This window comes from Umbelopsis ramanniana, assembly GCF_025399195.1.
Source record: "Umbelopsis ramanniana AG unplaced genomic scaffold K450scaffold_2, whole genome shotgun sequence".
NCBI classification, from domain to species: domain Eukaryota; kingdom Fungi; phylum Mucoromycota; class Umbelopsidomycetes; order Umbelopsidales; family Umbelopsidaceae; genus Umbelopsis; species Umbelopsis ramanniana.
The window spans coordinates 402,966-430,212 of NW_026252088.1; the positions used below are offsets into that span (position 1 = coordinate 402,966).

General features: G+C 43.1%; 14 protein-coding genes across 15 annotated transcripts; 3 read left to right on the forward strand and 11 right to left on the reverse strand.

Annotated features, from left to right (window-relative positions):
• Nucleotides 1-61: 61 nt before the first annotated feature.
• Nucleotides 62-2,220, reverse strand: K450DRAFT_218968 (uncharacterized protein). Its single transcript, XM_051585293.1, has 8 exons — nucleotides 1,841-2,220; nucleotides 1,430-1,688; nucleotides 1,240-1,359; nucleotides 1,143-1,169; nucleotides 917-1,063; nucleotides 719-854; nucleotides 418-652; nucleotides 62-344 (listed from the first exon to the last, which is right to left on the reverse strand). Exons 1-8 carry the CDS (start codon nucleotides 2,087-2,089, stop codon nucleotides 138-140), a joined length of 1,380 nt encoding a protein of 459 aa, XP_051449269.1. The 5' UTR covers nucleotides 2,090-2,220; the 3' UTR covers nucleotides 62-137.
• K450DRAFT_218973 (uncharacterized protein) lies at nucleotides 2,110-3,741 on the reverse strand. The gene is made up of 5 exons (XM_051585294.1): nucleotides 3,509-3,741; nucleotides 3,251-3,430; nucleotides 2,949-3,181; nucleotides 2,623-2,876; nucleotides 2,110-2,542 (listed from the first exon to the last, which is right to left on the reverse strand). Exons 1-5 carry the CDS (start codon nucleotides 3,516-3,518, stop codon nucleotides 2,353-2,355), a joined length of 867 nt encoding a protein of 288 aa, XP_051449270.1. The 5' UTR covers nucleotides 3,519-3,741; the 3' UTR covers nucleotides 2,110-2,352.
• Nucleotides 3,634-6,147, reverse strand: K450DRAFT_218984 (uncharacterized protein). Its single transcript, XM_051585295.1, has 6 exons — nucleotides 5,713-6,147; nucleotides 5,354-5,629; nucleotides 5,078-5,278; nucleotides 4,097-4,996; nucleotides 3,832-4,016; nucleotides 3,634-3,764 (listed from the first exon to the last, which is right to left on the reverse strand). Exons 1-6 carry the CDS (start codon nucleotides 6,008-6,010, stop codon nucleotides 3,750-3,752), a joined length of 1,875 nt encoding a protein of 624 aa, XP_051449271.1. The 5' UTR covers nucleotides 6,011-6,147; the 3' UTR covers nucleotides 3,634-3,749.
• Nucleotides 6,148-6,407: 260 nt separating this feature from the next.
• On the reverse strand, nucleotides 6,408-9,144 carry K450DRAFT_168377 (uncharacterized protein; the record flags this gene model as incomplete). The annotated part of the gene is made up of 8 exons (XM_051584074.1): nucleotides 6,408-6,873; nucleotides 6,947-7,524; nucleotides 7,588-7,986; nucleotides 8,049-8,193; nucleotides 8,256-8,413; nucleotides 8,483-8,777; nucleotides 8,869-9,050; nucleotides 9,118-9,144. 8 exons carry the CDS (start codon nucleotides 9,142-9,144, stop codon nucleotides 6,408-6,410), a joined length of 2,250 nt encoding a protein of 749 aa, XP_051449272.1.
• Nucleotides 9,145-9,483: 339 nt separating this feature from the next.
• On the forward strand, nucleotides 9,484-11,507 carry K450DRAFT_219004 (uncharacterized protein). Of its 2 annotated transcripts, none has more exons than XM_051585296.1 (4): nucleotides 9,484-9,762; nucleotides 9,830-9,909; nucleotides 9,983-10,101; nucleotides 10,185-10,525. In XM_051585296.1, the coding sequence occupies exons 1-4, from the start codon at nucleotides 9,569-9,571 to the stop codon at nucleotides 10,317-10,319; spliced, it is 528 nt and encodes a 175-aa protein (XP_051449273.1). In that variant the 5' UTR covers nucleotides 9,484-9,568; the 3' UTR covers nucleotides 10,320-10,525. The 2 variants fall into 2 exon arrangements, with proteins under 2 accessions (XP_051449273.1, XP_051449274.1); XM_051585297.1 differs by lacking the exon at nucleotides 9,484-9,762 and having other exon boundaries at nucleotides 9,838-9,909; nucleotides 10,185-10,296; nucleotides 10,359-11,507.
• Nucleotide 11,508: 1 nt separating this feature from the next.
• Nucleotides 11,509-12,863, forward strand: K450DRAFT_219009 (uncharacterized protein). Its single transcript, XM_051585298.1, has 4 exons — nucleotides 11,509-11,649; nucleotides 11,721-11,864; nucleotides 11,930-12,561; nucleotides 12,647-12,863. The coding sequence occupies exons 1-4, from the start codon at nucleotides 11,566-11,568 to the stop codon at nucleotides 12,828-12,830; spliced, it is 1,044 nt and encodes a 347-aa protein (XP_051449275.1). The 5' UTR covers nucleotides 11,509-11,565; the 3' UTR covers nucleotides 12,831-12,863.
• A 355-nt stretch (nucleotides 12,864-13,218) lies between these two features.
• K450DRAFT_219013 (uncharacterized protein) lies at nucleotides 13,219-15,016 on the reverse strand. Its single transcript, XM_051585299.1, has 6 exons — nucleotides 14,891-15,016; nucleotides 14,571-14,702; nucleotides 14,247-14,477; nucleotides 13,997-14,173; nucleotides 13,643-13,929; nucleotides 13,219-13,569 (listed from the first exon to the last, which is right to left on the reverse strand). Exons 1-6 carry the CDS (start codon nucleotides 14,946-14,948, stop codon nucleotides 13,459-13,461), a joined length of 996 nt encoding a protein of 331 aa, XP_051449276.1. The 5' UTR covers nucleotides 14,949-15,016; the 3' UTR covers nucleotides 13,219-13,458.
• Nucleotides 15,017-15,304: 288 nt separating this feature from the next.
• On the reverse strand, nucleotides 15,305-17,549 carry K450DRAFT_219021 (uncharacterized protein). The gene is made up of 4 exons (XM_051585300.1): nucleotides 16,842-17,549; nucleotides 16,398-16,767; nucleotides 16,191-16,327; nucleotides 15,305-16,080 (listed from the first exon to the last, which is right to left on the reverse strand). Exons 1-4 carry the CDS (start codon nucleotides 17,484-17,486, stop codon nucleotides 15,421-15,423), a joined length of 1,812 nt encoding a protein of 603 aa, XP_051449277.1. The 5' UTR covers nucleotides 17,487-17,549; the 3' UTR covers nucleotides 15,305-15,420.
• Nucleotide 17,550: 1 nt separating this feature from the next.
• On the reverse strand, nucleotides 17,551-18,735 carry K450DRAFT_219034 (uncharacterized protein). The gene is made up of 6 exons (XM_051585301.1): nucleotides 18,591-18,735; nucleotides 18,351-18,494; nucleotides 18,229-18,279; nucleotides 17,955-18,078; nucleotides 17,809-17,886; nucleotides 17,551-17,742 (listed from the first exon to the last, which is right to left on the reverse strand). Exons 2-6 carry the CDS (start codon nucleotides 18,426-18,428, stop codon nucleotides 17,669-17,671), a joined length of 405 nt encoding a protein of 134 aa, XP_051449278.1. The 5' UTR covers nucleotides 18,429-18,494; nucleotides 18,591-18,735; the 3' UTR covers nucleotides 17,551-17,668.
• K450DRAFT_219043 (uncharacterized protein) lies at nucleotides 18,724-20,153 on the reverse strand. Its single transcript, XM_051585302.1, has 2 exons — nucleotides 20,071-20,153; nucleotides 18,724-19,969 (listed from the first exon to the last, which is right to left on the reverse strand). The coding sequence occupies exon 2, from the start codon at nucleotides 19,745-19,747 to the stop codon at nucleotides 18,923-18,925; it is 825 nt and encodes a 274-aa protein (XP_051449279.1). The 5' UTR covers nucleotides 19,748-19,969; nucleotides 20,071-20,153; the 3' UTR covers nucleotides 18,724-18,922.
• K450DRAFT_219054 (uncharacterized protein) lies at nucleotides 19,907-21,510 on the reverse strand. The gene is made up of 6 exons (XM_051585303.1): nucleotides 21,038-21,510; nucleotides 20,899-20,977; nucleotides 20,741-20,829; nucleotides 20,476-20,678; nucleotides 20,165-20,376; nucleotides 19,907-20,101 (listed from the first exon to the last, which is right to left on the reverse strand). Exons 1-6 carry the CDS (start codon nucleotides 21,203-21,205, stop codon nucleotides 20,067-20,069), a joined length of 786 nt encoding a protein of 261 aa, XP_051449280.1. The 5' UTR covers nucleotides 21,206-21,510; the 3' UTR covers nucleotides 19,907-20,066.
• Nucleotide 21,511: 1 nt separating this feature from the next.
• On the forward strand, nucleotides 21,512-21,953 carry K450DRAFT_219066 (uncharacterized protein). Its single transcript, XM_051585304.1, has one exon. The coding sequence runs from the start codon at nucleotides 21,609-21,611 to the stop codon at nucleotides 21,900-21,902; it is 294 nt and encodes a 97-aa protein (XP_051449281.1). The 5' UTR covers nucleotides 21,512-21,608; the 3' UTR covers nucleotides 21,903-21,953.
• Nucleotides 21,954-23,012: 1,059 nt separating this feature from the next.
• K450DRAFT_195362 (uncharacterized protein) lies at nucleotides 23,013-23,794 on the reverse strand (the record flags this gene model as incomplete). Its single annotated transcript, XM_051584499.1, has 3 exons — nucleotides 23,013-23,397; nucleotides 23,462-23,583; nucleotides 23,687-23,794. The coding sequence occupies 3 exons, from the start codon at nucleotides 23,792-23,794 to the stop codon at nucleotides 23,013-23,015; spliced, it is 615 nt and encodes a 204-aa protein (XP_051449282.1).
• Nucleotides 23,795-23,879: 85 nt separating this feature from the next.
• Nucleotides 23,880-26,248, reverse strand: K450DRAFT_219073 (uncharacterized protein). The gene is made up of 7 exons (XM_051585305.1): nucleotides 26,137-26,248; nucleotides 25,919-26,007; nucleotides 25,681-25,807; nucleotides 25,396-25,598; nucleotides 25,219-25,330; nucleotides 24,983-25,134; nucleotides 23,880-24,928 (listed from the first exon to the last, which is right to left on the reverse strand). The coding sequence occupies exons 1-7, from the start codon at nucleotides 26,201-26,203 to the stop codon at nucleotides 23,981-23,983; spliced, it is 1,698 nt and encodes a 565-aa protein (XP_051449283.1). The 5' UTR covers nucleotides 26,204-26,248; the 3' UTR covers nucleotides 23,880-23,980.
• Between the last annotated feature and the right edge of the window lie 999 nt (nucleotides 26,249-27,247).

A 27,247-nucleotide genomic window follows, 5' to 3' on the forward strand; every position in this document is an offset into this window, starting at 1 on the left:
TCGTAGACGCGCGAACACGACTTTAAACGCGATTCCCAAACATTTTAAACACCTCCCCATGCGCTGTTATTGGCGGTGGAATATTGTCTTCATGGTTTATTATTAAAACCAGATGAATTATTGAAATTATTAAGGTTCTAAGATTGTTCAATAGACAGACGCCTGGTATCCCGCTCCAAGCCTTCCACGGCCAGGTGCGTTTCGTCATCGGTAGTAGAGCGGCGGTGGTGTTTTGCTTCGACATCCGTCTTGGGATCCTTACGAGGCTCTTGTTCGGCCATAGCCTTCAAAGACTGTTGCGACATGCTTCTAGAATGTCTTTTGAATTTGGTAACTGCTTTCATCTGCAATGCAGTGTTGGCTGGTTTAGCTGGCTGATAAACCAAAGCACCTTTCGTTCCAATCTGGCTAACTTACCACCGTAAAAATATTTGCCACACTCTTGATAGCATTGCTGAACTCCTCTTCTGTAACCTCGGTGACGACAAGTTGGCAATTTTCGTCCACGGAGATGAGTGGGTCTGTGCCATCCAAGGTAACCCATGGGTGTACTCTCATTTGTTCCATGGTGATACGTTGTGAGGGATCTTTTGTGAGCATTTTCTGGAAAAGGTCGAGTAATTTTGGATTCGTGTCGGATTCATAAGGAACTCTTTGAGAAAAAATATGAGTGCCATTCAAAAATTTGTATGGAGTCAGAGCATTGGAGGATATTTACGGGTCATTTTTGATGGCCTCAAACAATTCAATCACATTGGATTTTGGGAACGGTAGTCGCCCATAGATGAGACAGTAAAGGGTCACACCCATTGACCAAATATCAGCCGCAGTACCAGATACATCGCCGTGACGAGCTAGTTGATGCTGTTTAGTTAACATGACACATTAAGCCGTGCGCAGCGCCATATTTACTTACCGACACAAAGCTCTGGTGCCATGAATGCAGGACTGCCTGCTGATTTCTTCAGACGATCGTCGCCTTTATTAAACATTTCAGATACACCGAAATCCACAATTTTCAGCACGTCGTCCTTTGATCTCAACAGGTTGTCAGGCTTAATATCTGTTCATCAGATGAGGAGAAGGTTAGAATTATTCAATTAAATCCCAAAGAGGGAGGAGAAGGTTTCATTCAGCTTTACCTCGATGTGCGATTTCGTTATGATGAACTGCAAGGGACTTATGTTAATATAGTTGCTTTTCAGGGGGTGGATTTTCAAATTATATCCCCACACTCACGGTATTCAATACCAAGGATCATCTGCCGAAAGTAAATGCGAGATTCCTCTTCGCTGTAAGGAACAGAAGCCTTATCCAAATCAATGTCCATTAATGCACCTTTCTCGGCCATTTCAAAGACTAATGGTTGCGTAACGACGACATGTGAGATGAAGCTCGTGATGGTTCAGGTCCAGACAAATTCTCTTACCCATATACAAAGAATCGTCATTAGGATCATCCAATACTTCGAACAGTTTGACGACGTTTTCATGGTTAAGCTTTTTGAGGATAGCCATTTCACCTCTGACCAAATCGAGAGGATTTTTGGGTTCCGCAGCTGCAGCTGAAGCAGCTCGGCCAACACCTAAGCCGACGCGACCACGACCACGACCACGCGGGCCAGACCTACGCAGCATATCAGACTGCTCCTTCTTACGCAGTCGAGATTTACTAAATTCTTTAATGGCCTAGAGTTTATGATTTGCAGGTTTTGGGGAATATTTCCATTACGGCCAAATAAAAAATAAAAGTGAGGCGGTGTAGGTTATAAGGAGGTCAATAGAAACAGTAAGTTATAGATCCAAGTCAATGGAAACGGTCACATTCATAAGACACACACATAAACGTTACCACTTGTATCGACTGCGATATGGACCGTTCCAAATGCACCGTGGCCAATTTCTTTTTGTAGCGTATACTGGTTGATTTTCTTTTGTCCGGCGGAATTCTCGCTCGTCGTAGCATGCAACGTTTCGATCACAACGGACGGTGGTCTGCTGTAGCGACTACCACTGCCCGAGCTGGTTAGAACACTAGAGCTGGAACTGCTTGGCGTTCCAGGTGGTGATTGGGTGGGACTCTTGAACATTGAAAGAGGCGAAGATGCAAAACTAGAACTGGCTGGACTAAAAAAGATTAAAATGGGAATAACTGGGTTTTAATTTGAAAAAGAAGCTGAAGAGGTATTGCGATGGAGGTGGGAGGGTATGGGGGCAAAAGGTACAAAAGGGAGAGTGTGCGTATGTAAAAGATAAAAGAAAATAAGCAAGTACTATGTGGAAAGGGATGGAGTGAAGTGGATCTGTTTTTTTTTTTTTTTTTCCTTTATGATGTCTTTGAAAACCGGGATGTCTACTCCCAAGGTCGGACTCCAACGTATCCAATGGCTGGGGATCCCGCAGTAGCAAGACTAGTGTCCTTAATTTGTCGCCAGAACGGCTCTGGTCCGCTATGAAGTCCAATAATCCAGCCTAATTGTTTGGTAAATTCTTCTATTGCACTGCTGAATAAACCATTCGTAACAGTGTTGTGTTGCGCAAGACTATCAAAACAATGATTAGCACATGTGGTGTGGGTGCGTGTAATGATGTAGACGGGGAAAGAAAATATTACGATACTTACTTTTTTGCCCACTCGCTGACTACCTGCTGACCATAGATTTTACCGTCACCGACTTTGTCTGAAGCTTGGCGGATGACTCGTTTCCAGTATCCAGAAAGGCTAACATAGGCATCTCTCTTGATATTATTATGAGACTCAGTGTCCCAGGTAGGGAGACGGTGTATGACGCAGGTTGCAATATGAAGGTAGCTGAAGCTGGTAGTAGGAAATTCGGAGGGTTGGGTAAAATGTTCTGCAAAATCCGTCAGGGTAGTCTGCAGTAAAAGGGTTAAGACGTGTACTGACTGATATTAAAAATCACCAAAAGAAAAAAATGGGCAACTTACAACAAGATCCATAAGAGCAGGACGTACACGATTAAAACTATAATCGTCCTTTCCTGGTCCACCTTTGTTATAAGGATAGCTTAAATTCATTCTTTTTTCCAGGTCTGCCAGGGTTGACGATGCTGTTTGTAACGTTGGTGATGGCATAATTTGTGCAATGTCTTCTTGTATGAAAGGGTGTGCGTCGATTAATCCATTGATAAGGTGTACTAGTTTATCTTTGTCCATGGTGGCTAAAGTGGAAGCGAAGAGTCAGTATTGACAAGAAGACTTTGGTGACTTAAAAGAACGAAAAGGCATACCTAAAAGTCGGCTGATGGGAAAACGTCGTTGTGAGCCGGTCTTCAATCGTTTAATTTCTGCATGCCGAGAAAATGGTGATTTCCTTTGGTCTGAAGGTTCTGTCCGGCTTTGGTACGAGTGAAAATCACTATCGCCGCCACCGTACATTTCTTCATCCTCTGACAATCTTCGTTTAGATCCTACATGAGACATGGGAAATGATGGCGTAAGCATTCCATTATGGAAGTGACGAACGTTGAGGGAGTTTAGATCAGTACCTCGTGACATGGATTTTACTTGGATAAATAGCAAGACAAATGAGCGTAGTTGAGGTTATAAAAACGCAGTAAGAAGAAGAATAAATGGAAGAAGGAAGAAAGCGTTATCGATACAAAAGAAAAAGGGAGGACCTAAGGATTTTTAAAGGTCACAGAAACGAAAAGGTCAAGGTTCCAGACATCGAGTGGAAGTCGTGAGTCACATGACCAGCCCAAAGTATTATAATTCGATTCCATTGGTTCAATAGGGGATATCCTGTCGTGAAAGAAACAGTCAGCAAAACGAGTCTTCTCGAAGCGTCTATTATTGAAAATTGACTTACGTTTTCCTCACAATGTTGTCTAATGGTTTCAAACACCTTCAGCATCTTACGTCTTGCTCCTAGTGCAGCTACACCCTTTGCTGTTAGATCTTCGTCGTTCATCTTGACAATATCCTGCCACTTCATGGGCTCAAAAATATTATTGTATTTATGTAACCTCAAGCTTCTGAACCATGCGGGAACATCTGAGCGTTGATAAATTAGAAAACGAGGTTTACATTGGATGGTGGTTTCGCTTGGGAGAAGTCCATTACGTAACCCTTACCTTGTAACAAGTCCATGTCAACCACATCAGGTCCTCGCTGCTTGTCCTTAGATCGAGTAGATGCTGATGCTGAAGATGATAGTCGTCGTCGTCGCTGACTATAGCCACTCACATTGGAATTATCGCTATGGTCGCTGGTGTAATCAAATTCATCGTTTCGATTGTTGGGATTCAAAAATTGGCCATAATGATTCGATCCTGTGCCGTGGTGGCTCTTGGGTCGAGATTCCCAACCTCTGGGGCTGAGAGGAACAAGACCCGTGGAACTGGATTGACGTGGAGCAGGAGACTGAGATCTGGAGGTCGGACGGGATGGGGCTTTAGGACTAAGCAAAGGCGAATAAGATGTTCCCAGTGAATTGCTTCCTCCTTGGCTATCTTGGTCATACATGGACAGTATGATGTTGGCATTAGCAGAGCCCATACCTCGCTCGTCCGACTCAGGAAGCGTTCCAGGAATGCCAGCCCGATAAATATTTCTATTTCGACGTACGTTTGACTTGGGGTCTTCATTAAAGGCCACGTTACCTTCCACGCCATTGTTGACAGTCCAAGTATGGAGTGCCTTCGCCAATTCAGCATCCGATGCTGAGTTCGGTCTCTCAATCATGCTGCCTGTGAACGAACTGACGGTGGGAGACCGACCCCAAGGAGAACTAGAGGCATGTTTTTTATCATCGGAAGAGTCAGCATTTTTTCCAAACGACCAGGTGGAGATGTCAGCGGAATGTGGACGACTTAAGCTAGCTCGATCGCCAATGTTCCCAACGACACTGTTGCGCTGTTGCTGCAAATTGAACGACCAATCATTTCCAAAAGGATTGGCACTATCACTTCCTCCTTCGACCACAGAACGAGGTCTATTTGACGGAAATAAGGGACTTCCGCTTCCGCGTGTCGCTTGAAGATGTGCACGTGCGCTCATGGGTGAGTCGTCCAGTCCAAAAACTTTATGTGGATACAAGTAGTCATTGTTATTACCCAGCCTTCCTACATGCACTCTATTGTTGTAATCTTCGGTATCTCCCAGCGCAAATGAATGGCGATCCATGGTACGCCGATGTGGAGCTTGTGGGCGGCTGGTGACGTGACCAGTCTGGTAAGGTAAAACGGATAGGAGTCGCTGACTAGCCTCTAGCTCTGCCTTCATCATTGCACCAGCTAACTGAGCCTGCATGTCAGCTATCCAAGATGTTTGGTTATTTTTAGAGTTCTGACGATTTCATAACAAGGGCAATAGCAAAAATGATCAGTTACCTTTTTCGGGATTGGCAGGCGATAACAAGGCGCCGACGGGGTCAGTCTTTCCCATTTGTTGCAAAACAGTAACGTAGAAACGAGCTTGAACAGGAGTAGCCAACTGTAGCAAGCTATAAACAGCGGCAGTACGCTCTGCCTCCGACAAAAACCGGAACCACTGTTCAACATGTTGCAATTCTTCCTTGAAATTCTGATCCATGCTGGCATTCGCCATGTCTTCCAGGCTCCGCTCGTAAACCTGCAGATCTTCAAACCATCGATCCAGAGCTTCGGCTAATTGCGTGACAATGAAGGCGAGTCAATTCAACACAAATCACAAAAGCGGAAATATACATGCAGACTTCTCTACAACTTACTTTCCGGGTTAGCATAGTTGCCTGGTTTTAGAATCTCTGAGGTGGGACGTGCACCACGGTGAGGAGGGTGTAGTGGTGAGGATTTCAAAGGAGTGGATCCACGTTTATTGCCAATATCCGGTGCCAATGAACGTGGAGAATGATGTACATGAGAATCTGAAGAGGATAACCGACTTGGTCCAGAATCTCCAGCATGGTTCAAAATGGGGTAGCTTGAGGAGCCTGAAGATTCGAGCTCCTTAGCGCCAGTCGCCGAAGATTCCGTATGGGTAAGAGGATGCAACTGTTGTGCTGACATTCAAAAGGACATTGAACAGAGGAAAAGACGGTGTTCTGTAAGTGTTTTAATAAGAAAAACAGGAGAGAGGAAAAGATGAAGGTAACAAAATCAAACAGAGAAAAAAATATGTGCGAAAAAGGTCAGCTGTCCTTGGAACGTATGTGCATATTCTCCTTTGCCAAGGGAAAAAAAAAAAAAAAAACATTCAGCTCACAGCTTGTATTCATTTCACATAGAATGTTTGTAATGGATTGTATTCATTTGTATTTTAAGAAAAAGGGTTTCTTTTATATGAGAAAGAAAAAAGGAACATAGCTTAGGAAAGCATTATTACGATGTGCCAGCAACAGATAACCTAATCAAGAATATTCGGTCAGTCAGTGATACACTGGAAGCATTTGACACTATAGCACACTTACTTTCTGAGATGCTCCATAAATACTAGGAGACTGACATCATCGGTGAAAATGGCAGTTCCTTGTGGAGCTCCATATGGGCTGTTAGAGGCATGTGTGGTAGATGGGTTAAGTTTAGAGAGCAAGAAACGTGCTTGTGAGCCACCTTGATCACATTCGATATATCTTGGAATGGGGAATCGATCAATAAGCAAATCCTGTGCGTCAACAGTAGGTGCTTCCAAGAGAGCCTTGAAGTTCTCATAGCCTTCCTGTTCTTGATATCCTGCCTTACGCCATTGAGCAATAGTTTCTCCATGGAAGATGAGGATATGGAAGAAGGTATCAAGGAGTAAAATGACATCAGGTTTGATGGAAACGGAATCCAACAGAACTGGTTGTGGAGTGTCATCAAAGGCATACGATGTCAACGTGGGTTGAATCATAATGAGTGAGCTATCGACATTTTCGCGGTTCAAGACATGTCTACAAAATGGGGAAAAATACCAGTTTTTAGTACAAAAGACACAGAACCGGCCAAAAGCGAAAATGAACATACCGGTAGAATGCGGTCTCATCAGGTGAGTTGTTGAAGACCTGCAAGAACTGACTTCGTCTCAAATGGAACATGAATTGAGGGTAAATGGAAAAGTTCTCGGAAAGTCTAAAGCTTTGTGGGTCGTCTTTTCGATAATCGGCAAATCGTTGGCAAAGTCGGATGAGCATTCTATCCAACCATCTCAAAACATCCGGACCATCATCAATATCGGCCTTGAACACAGCAATACGGGACATAAGGACAGCTGCGGTTTCTTGATCAAAGGACGTGGCGACCTCAGGGCTTTGTCCATCGGTAAAGTTGCGAGCTACGGTAGTGACACGTAGTCTGTATTGACCGCTGGAATGCTGATAGTGGGTCACGAATTGAACCAGTCCTCGGCTTCCAGGAGCCAAGGGTGCAGTGGGTTGGTTCACAACTTCAAAGTAAATGCCCACAGTCGTCTTGGGAGTGATAGAGCACATCTTCCATGCCGATGTGTTGCCAATACCGATCTCCGTCTCACCGACACATGTCGATTTTTTGTTGGATGAAACGGCCTGACCGATCAAACCGCACACCTTCAATTCACGAGTAGTCTATATCCGAGAAAAACTTAGTGACTATCACTGAGTAAGCAAACCCAACGTATCTCAATTTACCTGAACATCCAAAGTAGCATTGAAGCCCATTTGGAGGTGCCCTTGAGCATCCTTTTGGAAAACTCGTTGGAAACTCTGTTTGAAGATAGTGGTATTGAAAGAATCAGAAAGAATCATGAAACCACCAGTTTGGTTGACCAAACACTTCATTTCGAGTAATCCGACTTGATCCAAACATCCAGCAAAGATATCGATAGCGTGACCATTGGTGGAGGCACGCTTGGCAAGTCCTTCGTAGAACTTGATGGCCTTCTTGTAATATTTGGCACTTTCTCGCTCAATGTCATGGTGAGAACGAATAGGTTCCTTCAATTCAGTGCTAACGACCATGCCAGGGCCTTCCGTAGCGGGGCCACCAGCGAAAAGCATGATTCTAGCTCCAGAGTTGGGGAAAGTAGACTGTTGAAGAGATGTTAGTGGCAATGTAGGGGTTAACAGGGTCATAGAATAATAATACCAACCTCCATAAGACCGACAGCCACATCCATAGCAACGCCAGTGCATCGCTGTGGGCGCTTATCATTGGCAACTGGCCATGGATCGCGTTGCAAATTCTCAATAATAGATGTAAGGACAAACTCGCAATCCTTAACTGGCAAAAGAAATCTATAATATACCATTCAGAAGGCAATTTTTTCACACTAACATCCTTAAATTTGATAAAGTACCTGTTGGCGCTCAATCCGGTGGGCTGGGGTTGACCGGGACGAACGGTTGTGGCAGAAATACCAAGCATGTCTTGGATCTGTTTGGCATTGTACTCCTTGGTTCCTCTAAAAACATAGGATTTGGGACAATCTCCAAAGCCGAGTTCATGAACCTGGGTCTATTAAAAGGATGGCATCAATGATCATGCACCGAGAACCAGATATAAAAGACAGAAAGGTCACCTTACCATGGTACCATAAGTGATAAGACCAACCCAAGCATATTGAGGGAGCAAGCTAAGACTGACGATCAATGAATCTTTGAGAGCCTTCAAATCTTCCTCATCAAGGCAAGTATCGACGACGTAAAGGAAGATGGGTGGGATTTGAGCAGTTCTGTTCAAGTTGTATTCAATAGTGGTGTACTTTGGTAGCAATTCAGCAGGCAAGTTGGTATTGGAGATGTCTTTGTAGTGAGGAGGGAAAGCATTTCGCTGCAAGCAAAAAGGGCAGATCCACATCTTTGAGCGTACATCGATTTGACTGTCATCAAGTTATGGCGAGAGAAATGGTTACATCATCAGCATAATCGTGTCGCCCACATTGAACAAAATTCAGATCCACTTGTACATACCAGTAAGGGTTGAGGATGGCTCTGCATGGAGCCTTACAGGTGACAGGCTCATACCAGATGGGGTTCTCTGCAAAGTCCTCACGTTCTTTCAGAGCAGTGTACAGACATGCAATAGGAACAACAGTCTTTGTAGCTTCAATTCTGGAGCTAGGCCAGGCATTCCATGAGAAGCGGATTCCGTCCTGTTTGTATGGAAAATTATGAGCTACCGAAGTACAGCGGGATGTCACATTGAACAACAGTCTTTACCTGATCTTCGATTTCGTCAAAATTCATGGTGCTCACAGATGAAAAGCAGTTGATAGAGGATAAACGCGGTGAAAGAAACCAGGGCGGGAATCTAAACGGTCAAATTTCGACTGACGTGGCCAAATCCTTCGCACAGCCAAACGTACTTGGGAAAGCTACACACCAAACACATCGTTTTTCTGTAAAAAGTCATTATACCAAATTGAACAGGATAGGAAGGAATTGCATTCATTTATTTAAATTGAGAGTAAAGCTGTTGATTTTCAACGAGAACAACTGAACCCGACTGAGTATGTGCCAAGGTATCTTCACACTTAATTTCTTGGAGCGCTTGGCTGTCCTGCGCTTCATTTTTATTTTCCCTGGTATACCTGAAAAAGGACCAGATATCGACGTTCACCTGCTTCAATACTGCCATTGTCTGTACGGTCTCCAATAATTCACATTGGCAATGAATTCAGCTCAAACCAATCAGACCATTGCATTGAAGAAGCAAAGATTATACCACGATCGTGCCTATACGTTTGTGAAAGCCGCTTTGGACTACGACGATAACGGGAAATTGGAAGCTGCTCTATCTTCGTACGAAAAGGGAAGAGTATTACTTAAGGAAGCTATTGACCTTGTATTCACACCTGACGAATGGTGAGTTAAACTCTTCACAACAGGAATATTGTCACATATGATTGATGATTTGCATTGATGTGGATAGGACAATTGCTCAAGATGTGGAGAAAAAGATGCAAAAGAATCTACTATACGTAGAGCAGCGCATTTCTGAATTAAAAAAGTGTGAGTATCACTGGAAAACCAAATACTATGTCATTTAATTCATTTTTGTTGACCTTTGCTATCATTCGAGCAGCAATTGGCAATCAGTTCGATTCAAAGTCAATTATTAAAAAGAATAAGAAAGCAGGACCACCCAGCATATTTGCGAAACCAGTCAATAATGACTTACCACAACCACCGATAGAAAAAAAGGTTAACCTTGAATTTCCTCTCGAAAGGCACTCGGCCTATCAGATGTTCAGCAGATAACAATTCTAACGTTGATTTGATAACAGCGCAAAGTGGAATCATCCTCGGGGTATCTTAAATCCATTGACCCTAAACTGGCACATACAATATTAGACGAAGTATTGGTTAATTCAGCATCTGTAAAGTGGGATGATGTCGGTAAGCCAGTGCAACCAGTATGAAAGAATTGAAAACAGAAATTGGGCATCTGATAAAATTAGCGAACAGTGGGACTTGCATTTGCAAAGCAAGCTCTACGAGAAATTGTTATCCTTCCAACCTTACGGCCGGAACTATTCACAGGTCTTCGAGCACCTACAAGAGGAGTGCTTCTGTTTGGTCCGCCAGGCACGGGCAAGACCTTACTTGCCAAAGCGGTTGCACATGAATCGAAAGCAACGTTTTTTGCCATCAGCGCATCCTCTTTGACATCAAAATTTGTCGGCGAATCGGAAAAACTTGTCAGGGCTCTATTTGCAACTGCAAGAGAGCTCCAACCTGCCGTCATCTTCATCGATGAAATTGATTCTATATTGACAGAAAGGAAGGACACAGAACACGAAGCCAGCCGTCGACTGAAAACAGAGTTTTTAATGCAATTTGACGGCGTGACGAGTAATACGGATGCTAAAGTACTGGTACTAGGAGCAACGAATAAACCACAAGAGTTGGATCAAGCTGCATTAAGACGGTTCGCCAAACGCATTTATATACCACTACCATCGGCAGAAGCACGTCTAGCGTTATTACAACACTTATTAAAAAATCAAGACTACAACATCAGCGCCTCAGAAGCAAACGATATAGTGCAACGGACGGAGGGATACTCTGCCAGTGATATGAATGAGCTTGCTAAAGACGCCGCCTTAGGGCCATTGCGGGAGCTTGGTGATGATGTCCTCCATGTTGGTGCAGATGCAGTACGACCAATCAACTTTAAGGACTTCGTGTCCGCACAAGCAACTGTACGTGCATCCGTTTCGCCAGAAAGTCTTGCTCAATATGAGCGCTGGAACGAGCAATATGGCAAGACGGGAATTTAGGCTAGTGATATCACCTTATAATAAAACCGGAACAATGTAATAAACGCTGGTTGTGGTAACATTAATGCTAGGGTATATTGGTCATTTGCCGGCTTTTTATAATTTCTTTGTGGGTTAAAAAGTTAAAGGCAGCCAAGCTTGAAGCGAAGCCCGTACCGCCAGGAGACAAAAATTATGCGCTAGAGATGTCTTGATAAACCATCCCCCAGAAAGCCAATAGATCTTTACATAACGAGTAAAGGGGTCCATGGATTCTGTCACAGTAAGAAAGCCCATTTCTGAGCTAGTGACGCGCCCTTTTTGTCCTCACAACGGTGTCGGCGACTGGTCACTAAATTGAATTTTCCAGCACCTCGGTCAAAGTTGTGGTATACCAGTGATATTTATGTGGAATCCTTCAGAATGGCAATACCGTGGTGAGGGCAATAAGCACTTGGTTTTATTTTACAATGGCTGCTCTACCGATCTAGTACGTGCTGCGGACTGTTGCAGTATACCTGTCAACCTACACTTTTAACCCTCTCTCTTCATTCTGCATAGCGAGGCAAAGTAATCCGTCTTCAAAAACTCAGATCAGACTCGCAAGCGATCGCCGATGAATCCCTTCAGGACGCAAGGAGATACCTTGAGACGTTGGAAAAGGTTTTCGCCCCGTTGCTTGGGGAGAGCTATGTCCAACATATGGTAAGTAGTACAGTGCTGGTTGAGAATGTGAAGTTGGTCTGATACACGCTGACCTATGGTTAAAGGAAGTGATTGAGTTACCAAATGAATTCTTGGTAGAAGCTGCTCTTATGACCCACAGAGAGAAAAACTTTGATCGGCTTTCAACGTATGGACAGTTATGCGACGATCTTCTCAGTGGACCTGTTGCTGTAGAGATCAAACCAAAGTGGGGGTTTATGCCCAAGATGGACGGTCAAAAGCAGAAAACATGCAGATTTTGTATGCACTCGCATTTGCGTGGTAGTCATTCTCACTACTGTCCCATTGATCTGTACAGCGGCGACCGTAGTAGGATTGTGAAGGCACTCAGCGCACTCACCATCACCCCCCGAAACAATTTCCGAGTTTGCATGAACGAACCATTCACCGCCGATGCCTTACATACACTAATAGCTGAAATTATCATGACCGACCCTATTCTGCCTAATCTTGCTGAACTTCAAAAGTCACTGGATGAATTGGATATTGAAAGGATATGGCCAATGTACGAGGAACAAAAAGATCAGCTCCAACATTTGTCTATCGACGAATGGGCGCGAGCAGTCAACAATTTTAAAAGCGGGAGTCATCGCGATGATCACATACAACGCATCATGGAATACACCTTATCCATGACATTCAAAGATTGCTCTGTCATGATATGCATTGGCGCCTCGTAAGTGATATCACCTGAGTTATCTCAACCCAATGAGCAAAGGAGGCAATAAGTTAAACTTGCTTTATTTTCATCTTCGTGACAGGGCGGATAAGCAAATCGAGTGGTATTTCGATGGTAGGTGGCACTCTTCTACATATAGCGTCAGAGTCATCGACCTCGATCTGAAATCTGTCGATAATATTGACCGTTGGTATGAGCTGGATCAAACCATTGTTCAGCACGCTGTGAAATCAGGACTCAATCGACAATGTGAAAACACATCATAAAAAAAAAAAAGTATCTCATTATCATCAATGTACATATCGAAACATCGCATACAGACACTCCTGAATTACACTGCAAGCAAGCAATGCTCTGGGTCGGCACTATGCGATGACATTTCCTTTATCCCAATCTCAAATTGACAGCGCATTTTTTTTTCCAATGAAAGAATAAAAAGTAAAATTAAAAATCCTACAAGGAATAACGGTCATGTCTGCACATATAGATGTGTGCATCTGCAACATTTTCGTAAACGGGGTTCCCGGCGTTGGCTGACTCATATCGTCAAACTTGACAGGTCTAAGTTTGGTTCCGAGTCAACATGTAACACCGAAGAACGACTGGATTTCTTGCAGCTCCACAAGTGTCCCGGCATCTCATGTCGTATATCAAAAGAGTTACGATCATAAAGGGTTCATCTCCATTTCCATCTATGCGGAGATCATTATTTCTTTTGTTCTGACTTTTTTTTTTATATACTTTTCATTCCTACAATTTAGTCAATCCTCTTGGCATTGGTTATCATTTAAAAACGTGATAAGCTTTTAAAAAAGAAAAAACGAATAGAGAGATGAAAAAGGCAGATAAAGAGGGAGGAGAAAATAGTGGAAATGTATTCATTCATTCATTGCTTTATATCATATCTTTCTTCTTCTTGCCTCGAGGTGGCGTTTGCGATCGACCACCTCCGGCTCCAGCACCGCTATACATGTATTTTGACTTCTTTTCTGCTGGTTTAAGGATCTGATAAAACATAAGGATGTTAGACATACGCTGTGTGACCAATCGATGCGCCGTCGATGAGATGTATACTGACCTGGAAGCTACACATCAATGATTCGTCTACACTCATCATGGCACCTGCATTATCAAATTCGCCACAGTAATTGGGTGCAGAGAAGAGAGTAACCAACTGTCGCTTGGCGAAAAATTCATATCCATCCTCAACAACTTGGTGCGCACGGCAAATGAGATCCATATCATGCTTTTGCAAGAATCTACTAACAACATCCGGACCAAATGTAAATGATACACCTCGATCATTCTCACTCCAACCAGTAATATCTTTGTCAGGATCTGACCACAACAAGTCGCACAAAAGACCTAACAATGTAAACCAATTAGTAGACGTTTCAATGAAGGACAACCCTTCAAACCGACGAGAGCTTACCAGTATCCGGAACATCAGTGGGTCGCATCACTCTTCTTATTTGCTCCATGCTTTGGAGATCAGGAGACAGACCACCGTGCATCGTAAAGATCTTCTCGTCGATAATGGCTGCGATTGGTAAACAGTTGAAGCAATCTGTGAAAGTCTTCCAGAGCTTGATGTTGTATCGTCTCTTGCCTATAGATGAAAAAGTTCAGAACTAGAATCGTTTGCATTGGGTTGGGTATTTGGTCAAAGATTGTCTCCTTACATTCGTCATAAAATCCATAGATACGATTGATGCTGGCGCACTCGTGGTTACCTCGCAGGATGAAAAAGTTTTCTGGATATTTGATCTTGTATGCTAGCAGGAGACATATGGTTTCTAACGACTGCTTGCCTCTATCAACGTAATCACCTAAGAACAGATAGTTCGCTTCGGGTGGGAAACCACCATATTCAAACAATCTAAGTAGATCGTAGTATTGACCGTGTATATCACCTATTCCAAGAAAAAAGGATATTCAACAAACATTATCAGTAAATACGGCCAATACACATCGGGGATGACCAAAAAGGGGAGAAGGGAGCTCACCGCAAATCTTGATTGGAGCCTCCAATTCTAGGAGGATGGGCTGGCTCATGAAGATTTCGCGTGCCTTGACACAGAGAAATCGAATCTCACTTTCGCCAAGCTGTACCTGCTTTCCAGGCCGACTTCCTCTGACTAGAGAATAGGAAGTTTTATGAGAACGCAATGCATTGCAAAAAGGCATGGTAGCAGGTGTTTAAATCAGCCAAAATGGCTCACCACCATTTACATGGAATGGTGTGCCGATTATTATTATTTTTTCAAGGCTTATGATGGCGAAAATCGCGCTGACGGTGTAGTAGGATCAAAAGTAGGTAACATACCGTCCAAAAGTCGTTCAATGATGGAGTCTACATCCGCATTCTCGTTAAAATCGGCCATTTGCAATGTAGATTATTTTAAGCAAGGATAGTAGGCGGGGAAGAAAGAATGTCTGAAAAAAATAGACGGTGGAATCACACTTTTTTTTTTTTTTTCATTTGGACCCAAAAAAAAAATTGCTGGTTTCTCAATCCTCGTCATTCTGTCACCGCCCTTAACCTTCATAGACTAGGAAATTGTCAAACAATTGGAAATAAGTACGGCTGCTCAATAAAAGAGATCAACTTGTTACAAGGGTAGCTCATTTTATGACAACCGGCTAATACATACGTCATGTCGAGAAATAACGTGCTACGGGCGGTGAAAATAGAAAAGAAAATGTGTTGAATGGCAATCTATTGTACAAGTGATAAGAAAAATAAAATAAAAACGAAGAGTAGCAATTAATCTAGCAGTATGCAGAAACATAGGAAATGTGAATAGAGGGGTGTGTATAGAATGATACGCGGGTAGCACTTTTGCCATTGGTTTTCTAAAAGCCAAGGAATACATGCCGCTTTTTGCCATTCGGGTATACGACGACGTTGGCCATGAAGAGTCCAAGAGTGACCGCCAAACCAATGGCGACCATATTGACAGCGAATATACCACTGTTGTCATTTTCGCTGCCATCAAATAAATTAATGGCACCGCGAACGCCAAGCGAGCCTGGGACAAGGATGATAATGCCACCTATCAAGATAGGGAATGACATTTTTTTGAGAATCTTGGAATACAAGTTACCAAACATGCCTAGGCCAAACGCTGCCACGCTGGTAACGATCTCAGAATTGAGTGAAGGGACCTGAGACATAAAGTGGTAAATAGTGAAAGCGACCGACGCTCCGCAGAGCATGACAGGGATCTGTCGGATGCTACCACCAAAGATGATGGAGATGCTAACAGATGCAATGGGAAGTAACAAGAAGTAAAAAAATGGGTTGACTGGGTCGGATTGACAGTACATGGATTCGTCTGTGGAGGTTGGATGCGCCGCTACATCGTAGACTGCGCTTCCGTAGCCGAGTCCAAACGCAAGCATCAAAGCGTACATGACCGCGTAGATCAAATGAATGCTTCCACTGACGATGTTGCGTGCCGATAGTTCCATAACAGCACTTGTCAAGGAGTAGCCTGGAAGAGCGATAACGACCTACAAACACACAAAGTAACGTTAGATGACCCGGGAATTTGGTGTATAACGACGAACTAGTGCGCGGCTCACGAACGTATTCATTCTGAGAACATAGATGATATACTTACAGCTGAAAGGGACACGGCAGAAAAGCAAATCCATTGATGAAGCGCTCGTGCAATAACGGCAACACAGATGCTAACAAAGATTTCGAACACATTGGCTATCATTGGAAATCGCTCGGCCACGAGTGTAAAAAGACCAACTTGTAGCAGAATAATCAATTAGTTGTCAACATTGGGATCAGATTAAGAGACATTGCTAGTTACACTTACCGAAGAGACCAAATATACCTGAAACCCAAAAATCAGTCCAGCTACCACCAAAGAACAATGAAGCGACGGTGGCAGCAGAGACCACATAAGCACCCAGTACCCAGTAGGTGGACCAGGTTGGAGGACTTTTTCGCACCTCTTCCAACATGTCAAGTGCTTCTGGTACGGCCATTTTTCCGCGAGCAACCATATGCGAAATATGATTGACTCTTTCCAACTTTGCAACATCCAATCCACGAGCACACTTGATTAATTTTGTTTCTGACGTATGCGTTTCAGCATCTCCAAACGTCAACATCATCAAACCTGGTAACACCATATAACTACCATCGACATCCAAGCGTCTGGATGTGTGGTCCAAAGCAGCTTCCTGTTTAAGAAAAAAAAAATTGTATGTGAGAAAGCAACGCTACTGGGTCGGCCCAAAAAAATTGTTTGGCTTACGATTCGGTGAGATGGAGCGCCGGCTCGGATGAGACCTTTGCCTAATTTTATGATGAATTCCTGACGCTGCAAAATATCTGCAATATCCGCTGTGATTTGCATCCTCTCTTGTAAATGATGTACATAGTTGGCTGAACCTTGTTCGGCGAGGGTATATGGGTCTTCACTTAAGTCCAAACTAGTCCTTGCCGAGCGAGTCTGCAAAGGGGTAGACGAAGACCATATTCCTTGTGATGCACCAAGCACATTCCAGGATTGAGAAGCTAGACTTGATTTCGACTTGTAAAGCGGAGGCCGCTTCTTCTTTTTGGACGGCTGCTGGTGCTGTGTAGCCTTTAACCGACGGTCGGCAATACCCAAGCGAATTAAGTTGGACAGTACACCACCACTCTTCTTCGGTCTCGAATTGGAATTTCCCTGGGTAAAGGTGCTGACAAGGTCAAAGGCTTCTTCAGCATGCGACTGTTGGGTCTCCTTTTCCTCTTGCCATTGTACGGTTGTCGTCCGAGGTACGGGAGGAAACGAAACGGTGGCATCTAGGTTGAAAGTGACATCGGACGTTGTTGAGGTAGGGGTATTAACGGCGGTAGGGAAATCATGGAACACTGGAGATGGGTGAGTAGCTTCGTGCTGCTCTTTTTCCATTCGATTCTGGCAGTAAGTAAAAGTGAAAGTTTGGAGGGTGATGAAGGTAGAAAGACAAAGAAAAAAAAATTGCGAGATCGACGGCCTTTTTTTTTCTTCCAAAAGTAACTCAGCAGCGAGGTTTTTTTTATTTTTACGATATTTTTTTTCTGCCTTTATTGAAAACACACGTAATGGTCACCTCAGTTGATACTCAAGCCAAACACACTGACGATGGCATACAAGGATTTGTTTTCAAATCGATAATTAGCGCTTCCTGCAATGAATTGAATATTAATATTGTGCTTGGTGGTGTTTGATTTCCTCAAGTTGACAGCTTTACCATCGTGAGAATTATCCCAATACACCGAACTGCCAGCATAGAAGCCAGCTCCATTCTTTTGCATGATCACGCAAGTTACTGAAAAGCGGAAATGGTTTTAATTGCTACAGTTTAATTGATAATGACTCCCACTGCCCTTTACTTACCAACATATTTAAAATTGCTGTTCATGTCCTTTAATCGCTTCAAACAATTGTCAACAATAGTGGAGTTCCATTCTGGCACCTTGGTATGCGAGTACACGGTGTCGGTGATTGTAGCTTCAACGGTCTAGACACGACATTGGTTAGCCATCCATAACATATCGGTATGACAGAGCTGAACGTGCTCCTATATATTTTCGTGACGGGAGCATAGTTTCCCGAACACGAGATCCATCCAACCCACCCCCACCCCATGCGCGCAAAATGTAGCCCTAACCTCCTTGATGATGTTGGTGACCTCTTCGACATTGAACTGTTTGGGATTACTCTGGTTGAAAAAAAGAAGACAGGGACTATTAGTGTAGCGTGATGCAAGAGACAGGACCGAAGCATGCTTACCTCGGTGGTTGTTTGGACGGACGATTTGTCGGACATAGATCCTGTCAAAACTGCAGTATTTGCAACGGGCGAGTCCATGGTAAAGGTAATTTATTAACAATGAGTCGTAGACAAGGGAATGGTATTGGATTGAATCGGATTAGGCTGTTGCCAATGGAGTAGAGGGAAAGAAGAGCGTTAGATTGGCAAGTAGACAACAAAAAAAGAATTTTAAAATAGCAGCGAAGGAGTCGCGCAGACCTAAAAACTCCTGTATAATTACTAGCGTCGTCTTAAGGCAAAACTGAACTGAAGATGCAAAAACCACGTTGTTTCTAATATGCTTTCCCCTCATTATGGTAGCACTCGAGAAAATTAGCGAATTATAGAACGTTACACTCGAGCTTTTCGGATGAAAACATATGCGATTTTCATAAATTCATTCAGAGAAAAAAAAAAAAAAACTTGTTAAAAGTACAGATAGGTTTAAATACAATGGTGAGCGGCAACAAACATACAAAGTTCGAGTAGGGGGGGGGGATGAGGATTTTTTCTTTTGGGGGTGAAGTAACATGGATGGATTTTTGTAGTATTTAATAGCGTCTTGGAGGCATTCCTCTATTGAAGTAGCCTTGTCGTCTGTAAGGTTGACCGAAGACAACGGGAGGACGACGGCCAGCAGTAGGTGGGGACAGAGGTGGCGTATTCGGGCTGTGAGGTCGACGCTCCTGTGTAAGTAAATGAGCACGTGTTAGAAATGGGATTTCCCTTTCAAAACTATTTTTCTTCAGCCTTACGTAGGGAGTACGAGAGAAGGGTCGCTCAGCAAACTTGAAAGCATTTTTGAAATGGTTTACAGGCCCATGGTCACTTGGTGATGATGGCGAGGGATAGTTAGACATGCGATTGCGGGGAGATGTGGGAGGAGATGAGGGGCGGCTGCCTGCTAGCTGAGATGCAGAATATTGAATATCAAACGGGCCATGGCTTTGTTTTGAGTCGTCATTCGAGACCATCATGACTGACTCGGTAACAGGAGCTTCCTTGGAAACCATCATATTTTTGACTTGTTGAAAAAGTCGATGCTTTTCCGCCTTGAGTTGAGCAAGCTTTTCCAGAATGTCAGCTTCCGTCATTTCATCCTTGCCTTCGTCTGAAACTGACATATCTTCATCGTCCTTGAGACTGGAAGGTGTGTCCAAGGCTATGGGGGATGCCATCGGACTATCTACTCCGGCTTTTGCGACGAGTTGCTTTGAAGAAGCAGCTTGCTTTCTGCTTTGCCTTTGCACGGAGACAGCCTTGGCGACATGAGATTTGACGACTTGCGAATGCTCAGAGTCTTCAAATTTATAGGTCGTTATAATGCGTTCTGAATCATGAAAAACGGCGACATTGGAATAAATACGTTCAATCATGAACAGAAGGAAGGAATGAAGAAAAGAAAAAAAAAGAAATGGGAAAAAAACAAGAGAAACAGAGGATGATAAAATAAAATATCGTCGATAAATTTTTTCTTTTTTTTTTTTCTTTTTTTTTTTATTTTATTGGAAAGGTTTCATCATTGGCTCTCCTTCCTTTTCTCGTGTGACACATGGCGGACTTTCTAAGAGCGGCCTAACATGAACCGTTTGGAGCCTCTGCTGGGGGGAGACACATGAAGTCAGCTTCCTCCTTTTACCCTCCCTTTTCTTCCCTCCTCTCCCCCAAAGAAATAAATTGAATAAATCCCTCTTTTTACCTCTTGCGAGTGCGTGCGGCTCGATAGCTCTCTTCAAGATATTCTTTAGATTGGTATGGTTGTGAACGATGGTCGTAATAGTTTAAAGTCTCACCGTCATCGTATAGTCCAGTGTTCGTTCTACGTCCCTTGCCCCTTGCGCCATCCTCCTCAACATCCATAGCCCCGCTACTTTTAATTTCCTTCTTCAATCGTTCAATCTCTCGGTCATATTGCTCTCGTTGACGTTTTTCCTCTGCAGCTGTTTCATGAATAGATTGTAATTTTTGATCCAGGCTTGCCAATATAGTGTCGGTGTTTTGTGACCTACCAAAAAAAAAAAAGCCAAACATCAGAATAAACACTCCAACCCCATTTTGTTACGTTAGCGAGGGGGCCCTGGTTAAAAATCAGATGTATCCATACCACTCATGTAGTATGCTTATCACGCTGCTTCTCTGTCCAGGTCGTAGGTCACGTCCCATGGTATATTCAACTTCCAACTGCTTTCGCTTTTGATCCATCTTGCCCTTCATTACATCTTCGTAAAATGCCCCGATGATTAAATCTTCTAGTTTCCTGACGTCTGTGACATCCAAATAGCTCATCAATTTATCGTACGATATCGTCTACTCAGCACACCAAGTTAGTTGATGACAACATACGTGCATCCTCCTTAATATCCTCTTACCCGACTTTCTTCAGACATAGATACAATTGACAGATGCTTTAATTTGGTAGTTTGCTGTTCGTTTAGCGGTGGGAGCTCCGTTGCATGTTCTAACGAAACAACATATGCATGTTAGCTTCAACCACTGAAGGTGTGCCAGCGGGGGGTTGTTTACTTACCAACATAGTCCCGGTATGTCCCGTAAGAAAAGATTTTGAGCAGTGTGTAGTAGGGTATTACCTCTGGGAGAGCTGATGCCTATATACCCATGGTTAGTCTGCAGGCATGCACACTTGGATCATGTCATCCTTGGCTTACCTCCATCATATTCGGACACTCGAGTAACTCCGCAAACACGTAGATACTTGGCGCAGCCAAAACATCCTGAATTAACTTGATGTTGGCGGGTCCTTTGACTGATTTGGAGAGTATTAAAAACGGCTCCAGCCTTTGGTGTGTGGATGAATGTAAGATTGCTTCACTCATGGCGGTGTATCGAGGCTATCAGCGCAAAAGTCCACCAGTAATATGCAGAATATTTGTCACTGGCCGTCCCAAGCTTGGAAACAAGGGCTTACGCAAGTCACATGTCACGTGTACCATATACTTTTCCAACCTTCGATGGCTCGAATTTGAAGGACTCAAGCAGGCTATTGAACGAGAGATCAATGACCATATACTTGTATTTAAAATCCTTGATATGTAAAATGCCATGCTTTTCAGCTGTGTAAGTCAAAAGTTGATCCTTCTCCAGTTTTTGACGTCACCTAACCATGCAAACTTGATTTTTCAAACACAAATTTTAGCAACCTGAAATTTTAGAACCTAGCACAAGTAACCCAGTTGAGCCACTCTCCAACCTCGTTAGTCATTCCAACAATTTTCATTAATGGCCAATCCTGCAACAAAGACACAAGTAATCTCACTCTATAGACAATTCTTGAGAAGTGGAAGCAAATTTGGTGCTTACAACTTTCGAGATTACGCCATTCGACGGGCTAGAGATGGATTCCGCAGCCATATGAACGAGGCCGATCCCGAGAAGATCTCTGCTTTCATTAAGAAGGCTGAACAAGAACTCAAAGTAGTCCAGAGACAAAGCACAATCAGCTCCATGTTTAACTCTGGACAGAGGTTGATCATTGAAGAGCAACGCATCGTTCGTACTGCTGGTGATAACTAAATGGCTCAAACGGGACGCTGGTTTGAACAAAAAGACATACCTCTCTGTTATTCTTCTATTATCGACCGTTATTACTTTGGTCAACCCGTCTCCCCACTCTTCCTACTTTCTTATTTTACGACATCCTTCATGTATAGAGATCTGGAAATCTGTAGAAGTCGTGTAGAAATATCGAACAGGCAGTAGGATATAAACTCCAAAATAAAACTTGTTTTGCTTATTGTATTCCACCACTCCAAACACCCAATCAGCTTTATCATCCTTCTGTGATGGTGGTTCTGCTTCTCAATTATATGTTCAGTAGTGCAATGACATTACACTCAAACTCACTGTGAACTACGAGAACCCTTTCAATACATTACCGGCAATGTGGTCCATAATTTATCCGTTTCAACACCGAAAATGCGCGCCGTTACTGCTGTCAAACAATGGCTTTGCAATGACAAACGGCACTTCTTAACATTCATGACATCGAAATTTTGAAGGTTAAATCAAATGGTTGAGCGGCAGTATGTCGTGCTTTCTTTTATGGGCTTTTACATATGTGAGGGTTGCATATGACAATGCGAGTGAGTGACCTTGCTTCTAAGAACAAAAGCATTCATTGTCAATGATACCATTTTTTGGACAATGTACGATGACACTTCGTCAGAAAGCCGCGCATCACAATGCATGACCGGAGGTCCAGTCCGATTTTAATTACGATAAGTTAGTCAGGTCGTAATACTAGGATGGTATGTACGCCTATGCTATGCACATCTGTTCCGTGATAGCTAGTCAATTTGGTACGATCAATGAAGATTGAAAGTTTTTTATTATATGTCTAGAGTAGCTAACCACAACGAGATGCTACAGTATCGCATAGGACGATGTCTTTTGCAGTATTTAGGTCATCTAGTATCGTGATTGTCTGTCAATATTGCCAATGCCGAACTCATAAGCCCAACTGCAACCATATGGGATCATTCCTCGTCAAAAGCACTCAGCATAGGCTCAACCTTCAGTAACAAGACGCCGAAATGAAAATTTTTGGAAAATGTGAGGTGTATTAGAGTGGTGTGGAGTGAGATAAATTACAAAATGCAGGGTAAAATGACAGAGGTACATATTTTACACAACAATACTATTCGAAGACAACGGCAACTGCGATACTAGTTCGTCAACTCTCTTCTGATAACTGGCTACCACTGCCTCAGGGTCAACCGACTTTGAAGCATCCTGGCTACGACAAGATGATTCTGAGTCTTGACTTTTACAGCAACCAGTGCTGATTCGCTCATCATCCTTTACGGGTTCAGAGCTAGCGCAGCTTCCTTGTCCACAGCATTGATCGTCTTTCTTTTGATCGTCACTCGAAGGCTCACGGAAGTAGTCCTTTGTATATAAATCCTCGACGCCGATAGCTGACAGTTCATTGTACAGCTGTGTCAATTGATCCAGGAGCGATGAATCCAAAACGTCTTTCTGCACCTGCGTATAATATACAAGTAGTGTGCTACGACAGAGATGAGTTCTCGCGATCAGAAAATATGATCAGCATGAAAGAAGGAAAAACCTACCTTGTAACACCGCGTAGCTTGCCGAACTGGCGGCCAAGTGCAACCCCTTCTTTGTAGCCTTTGTTGAACCCTTCTTGTATAGTTACGTCCTTGCCCGCAACAATACCATCTTTGTATCCTTCCTATAAGAGTAGAGTGGTGAATAAAAACGTATGGCAATTCCATAGCACACTTTTGTTCACAGTGAGCCACCAAAAGTGAAACTGAAAGGAACCCGATTCTTACATTGCCATGAACTTCATTCATCTTCTCCCATTCCCTCTGGGCTATCATTTGATCGTAGGAAACTTGATCGTTATCTTCATCGGATGCCCAAATGTCGTCTTCTCCCATTGTACAAGTAGTAGAGTGAATGATCTGTCAGCGAAAGGCTCGAGAACTGCGCTCAAAAAAAAAAAAAAAAAGACGCACTCCGACGCCTGTTGCTGTTTAACGGCTTAATTCAAATGCTTTATTTCCATTAAATCCTTACACTTTTTTGTTTCATGAAATTATACATCGTCCTTCATAGTTTATCCATTAGAATGTAGGTGTCCACTGCTGGAAGTTATTTGGATTGTTTGTCTGTCCAGTCATTTGTTGCTGTTGCGCCATGTTGGCAGCAAAGGGGTTCACATTATTATTCATTGGAGATTGCACAAAGGATTGTTGCTGTTGCTGTTGCATATATGGATTGAAGGACATTCTTGGTGACATGCTATTGGCTCCAGTAAACATAGGCGTTTGAGTTTGTAAATTCATCATACCAGTGCCTTGCATGGATTGCATTGGTGTATTCAAGGTTGACATCCCAGTGGTTTGAGCTTGTAACCCTGTCATCTGGGGCCCTAATGGTGAGCTCATACCAGTGAATGCTGTGTTCTGAGGAGCTTGAACACTATTATTTGCGTAAGGAGAGCTGACAGGGAAGCTCATGGTACTTGCACGGAAGGGATTGGCATTATTGGGATTGGGTGATGATAGGGAGGGTGAGGGCAATCCTGTCATTTGAGGTTGTAAAGAACCCATTGTTCCAAAGCCTGTTGAGGGTGACATCCCTGTGCTCTGTGACCTCATTGGCATAGTCGATGAACGAAATGGATTACCAGTTTGTTGAGGTGAGACGGCATTGAGCTGGGGAGGGTTGCCAAAGCTAGGATTTGGCATTAAGCCGGTGGAGTTTGTCATTACGCCAGTGGGGTTCGACATAACCCCAGTCGGTTGTGTTGAAATAAATGTAGCATTACTGTTAGGATCTTTGAATAAAGTTGCGCTTTCATTCTCAATGCTGGTGAAGAAATCGATCAGTTCCTTGGGCTGAGAAGGTGCGGAAGTGGAGCCATTGCTGGGTCCGGATGTCGTCGTGGTAGTAGTATCCTTTCCACCATTCGAGGCAGCCGATTTTCCCTTCTCAGCCGATTCTCGTTGTGTTTCATAATCAGGATCCAATAGATACTCTTCTAGTGCTGTTGCAAGAGACAATGGGGCCTGCATAATAATTAGCCTAATGATCGACGCACACATCACTACGTATGTACTTACGTGTTTTCCAATGGGTATCTCGATCTGAAGGTCGCGTTGAAGTCTTTTAGCCATCGACAAGTAGTCGATAACAGCTTCAGTTTGCTTAGCGAATCTCTTGTATATCTCCAACGATTCTCGAGCATCTGGTTTTGACATGGCAAAATAATGTTCTGTAGTAGTTGTTGATGTATATGCATTAAGGTTCAGTACTTCAAATGTTAGTTTAATGTTCAGGTACTATTTCTGTCACTTACCTAATATGTTGATGACGCCTTCATTTACGGCTTGAAATAGCACGAGAAGGTCCTCCACCAACAGCTTAAATGCTTGCAAGGTTATTTCATTATCGATTTGGTCAAGAGAGAACTGTGGATGAAGAGTCAGAAACAGGCTGGTTTCTTTAACTTGCAATTTTCATTTGTTCCACCAACCTGGCACTTCAACAATCCAGCAATCTGTCGTTGCAAAACTGATGTTTCTCTCAACAGTCCTTGGGAAACTGGAAGTCTCCGCAACCGTCCACTTTTGCCGTTTGCTGTAGCTTTTACGTAGTCAACGTGAAGATCCCGGTATGCCAACACCTTTTCTTCCAAGTAGGCGCTATACTCCCGTATGTTTCGAACATGCTCTCCGGCTACAGACGATATATACATCCCATCAGTACATGTTTCTTGACAACCTTATATATAGTCTCTTCCCAAAAATTGAACACTCACCACCGCCCTTTTCCTTCAACCGAGAAACGTCCAAAATCGTTGGATGTTGCTCAACAAATACAATGATTTTGTCCCCGCTCCCTTCTCGCATCAAGGTATGGACCGTTATAAGTGCTTTGAAAACAATCTGCGGGAGAGGAAAGTGGTGATGGATTAGAACCCGTTTGGGAAAGGTGGAACATCGCACCCGCTTCTTGTACTCTGACGAGTTATTCCGTAAAAAGATGTTTCCACTTACAATCCAAGAATTTTCACGTATTCGACGCTGTAACATTTCAAATAAATCTTTCATATTTAAGTTGCTCGAATGTGTCAGGCTGATGAGGTCTATGTAAGAGATTTAGTGAGATTAAAAGTGAATTCGTGATGGGGAAAAGTAGCGTGCATAGTGTCATCTTGGGGCTCTTACAAAAGCCGAGCGCTACATGACAATTCATAGTAATGATGGGAACATACGTTGAAGATGCTTCTGCTTCGGGGCCTGGTAGTCCAGCCTCGTTGCCTTACGAACAGCTGTCTCCATAGTTTGGTAGAGAAAGTGGAGGTTGGTCTAAGTTGGGTGTAGTGCGGAAGAAACTGAGTTTTCACAGGAATTTGGCTGGTGGGTGGTTTAAAATTTCCCTCACGTGCTGGACTTTTCGATACTGTTGGTGGCAAACAATTTCACCGAAAAGCTTAATCTATACTACTGTAAGGCATTTATCATGGCTTCTTTCCTCTGTATTGTACCGATGTCAGCGTTGTAATGTAGAACCAAAAAAGAAATATCCTAAAAATGTGTTTAGGAGTCATAGCCTGTCCGCACAATGTGAATTAACAAAGCGCATATGTGATACAAGACATTATAGAGCTAACACTCATCTTATACAACATTCCTCAATGCTATGGACCTTGCGCAACGGTGCTTTACCTGGTCTGTGATTTGAAATCCTTTCAAACGAAAAGCTGAACTCCCAAATTGTCAAAAGAACATTTTGTTTCATGCGAGATAACATTTAAAATACCCCAAAGAATGCCTCTAACTAGTCAGACCTAGCTTATAGACTTGATAAAATTTCTAAAAGATTGTAAAAATATACTTTTGCGTGCGGAAAGGAGTTGACTAAGGACGTCGTACTAAATGTGTTTCATTATCGGTTTCATGGAGGATAATGGCACGATAGCCAAGCGCTATACACACAGTCGCAGGCTTAAAATTGCAAAAAAAAAAAATATAAAAATATAACATAATGGAAAAGAATATGGTACCATACATGTCACCCTAATTCATGGGGGTACTCGCAAATTACCTACTGTGAGTAAACACTGTTATAATACTGAATTTCATGCAACATTTTGGTGAGCATAGAATTATCGTTCTTGACACAGTGTACGTCGTTCATTCTTGACGAAAAATAATATACATGATGCACTGCTTTCCTAATTTATATCCTCTGAACGGGTACTGTCCTTGTTCTAAAGTACGTTTAGAATATCCTTCAAAGCTTTTGGCGCACAGACGCGTCACAATCGTCCATGTGCATTCAATACTCCGCCATTTTCTTGGAAGCTCCAGTGTTTCCTTCAT

Bases quoted from the DNA above. Each gene is read 5' to 3' on its own strand.
- K450DRAFT_218968 (XM_051585293.1), bottom strand. From the start codon at position 2,089: ATGTTCAAGAGTCCCACCCAATCACCACCTGGAACGCCAAGCAGTTCC. The intron at 855-916 runs GTAAGTAAATAT...AGCATCAACTAG, and splicing joins GGCACCAGAGCTTTGTGTCG to CTCGTCACGGCGATGTATCT. The intron at 345-417 runs GTAAGTTAGCCA...ACTGCATTGCAG, and splicing joins TGGCAAATATTTTTACGGTG to ATGAAAGCAGTTACCAAATT.
- K450DRAFT_218973 (XM_051585294.1), bottom strand. The intron at 3,182-3,250 runs GTATGCCTTTTC...CTTCCACTTTAG, and splicing joins TCCCATCAGCCGACTTTTAG to CCACCATGGACAAAGATAAA. The intron at 2,877-2,948 runs GTAAGTTGCCCA...CTTTTACTGCAG, and splicing joins CTGCTCTTATGGATCTTGTT to ACTACCCTGACGGATTTTGC.
- K450DRAFT_218984 (XM_051585295.1), bottom strand. From the start codon at position 6,010: ATGTCAGCACAACAGTTGCATCCTCTTACCCATACGGAATCTTCGGCG. The intron at 5,279-5,353 runs GTAACTGATCAT...CATCTTGGATAG, and splicing joins GCCTGCCAATCCCGAAAAAG to CTGACATGCAGGCTCAGTTA. The intron at 4,017-4,096 runs GTAAGGGTTACG...ATCAACGCTCAG, and splicing joins TGACATGGACTTGTTACAAG to ATGTTCCCGCATGGTTCAGA.
- K450DRAFT_219009 (XM_051585298.1), top strand. From the start codon at position 11,566: ATGTGGAATCCTTCAGAATGGCAATACCGTGGTGAGGGCAATAAGCAC. The intron at 11,650-11,720 runs GTACGTGCTGCG...CATTCTGCATAG, and splicing joins ATGGCTGCTCTACCGATCTA to CGAGGCAAAGTAATCCGTCT. The intron at 11,865-11,929 runs GTAAGTAGTACA...CTATGGTTAAAG, and splicing joins AGAGCTATGTCCAACATATG to GAAGTGATTGAGTTACCAAA.
- K450DRAFT_219013 (XM_051585299.1), bottom strand. From the start codon at position 14,948: ATGGCCGATTTTAACGAGAATGCGGATGTAGACTCCATCATTGAACGA. The intron at 14,478-14,570 runs GTGAGCTCCCTT...TTCTTGGAATAG, and splicing joins GGCTCCAATCAAGATTTGCG to GTGATATACACGGTCAATAC. The intron at 13,570-13,642 runs GTCAGTATACAT...ATGTTTTATCAG, and splicing joins CATTGATGTGTAGCTTCCAG to ATCCTTAAACCAGCAGAAAA.
- K450DRAFT_219021 (XM_051585300.1), bottom strand. From the start codon at position 17,486: ATGGAAAAAGAGCAGCACGAAGCTACTCACCCATCTCCAGTGTTCCAT. The intron at 16,768-16,841 runs GTAAGCCAAACA...TTTCTTAAACAG, and splicing joins GCGCTCCATCTCACCGAATC to GAAGCTGCTTTGGACCACAC. The intron at 16,328-16,397 runs GTAAGTGTAACT...TTCTGCTACAAG, and splicing joins AGGTATATTTGGTCTCTTCG to TTGGTCTTTTTACACTCGTG.
- K450DRAFT_219034 (XM_051585301.1), bottom strand. From the start codon at position 18,428: ATGGACTCGCCCGTTGCAAATACTGCAGTTTTGACAGGATCTATGTCC. The intron at 18,280-18,350 runs GTAAGCATGCTT...TTTTTCAACCAG, and splicing joins CCGTCCAAACAACCACCGAG to AGTAATCCCAAACAGTTCAA. The intron at 18,079-18,228 runs GTTAGGGCTACA...TGTCGTGTCTAG, and splicing joins TCACCAACATCATCAAGGAG to ACCGTTGAAGCTACAATCAC.
- K450DRAFT_219043 (XM_051585302.1), bottom strand. From the start codon at position 19,747: ATGATTGAACGTATTTATTCCAATGTCGCCGTTTTTCATGATTCAGAA.
- K450DRAFT_219054 (XM_051585303.1), bottom strand. From the start codon at position 21,205: ATGAGTGAAGCAATCTTACATTCATCCACACACCAAAGGCTGGAGCCG. The intron at 20,978-21,037 runs GTAAGCCAAGGA...ATGGGTATATAG, and splicing joins AGTGTCCGAATATGATGGAG to GCATCAGCTCTCCCAGAGGT. The intron at 20,830-20,898 runs GTAAGTAAACAA...TTGTTTCGTTAG, and splicing joins GACATACCGGGACTATGTTG to AACATGCAACGGAGCTCCCA.
- K450DRAFT_219066 (XM_051585304.1), top strand. From the start codon at position 21,609: ATGGCCAATCCTGCAACAAAGACACAAGTAATCTCACTCTATAGACAA.
- K450DRAFT_219073 (XM_051585305.1), bottom strand. From the start codon at position 26,203: ATGGAGACAGCTGTTCGTAAGGCAACGAGGCTGGACTACCAGGCCCCG. The intron at 25,599-25,680 runs GTGAGTGTTCAA...TATCGTCTGTAG, and splicing joins GTTGAAGGAAAAGGGCGGTG to CCGGAGAGCATGTTCGAAAC. The intron at 24,929-24,982 runs GTAAGTACATAC...ATTATTATGCAG, and splicing joins AGATACCCATTGGAAAACAC to GCCCCATTGTCTCTTGCAAC.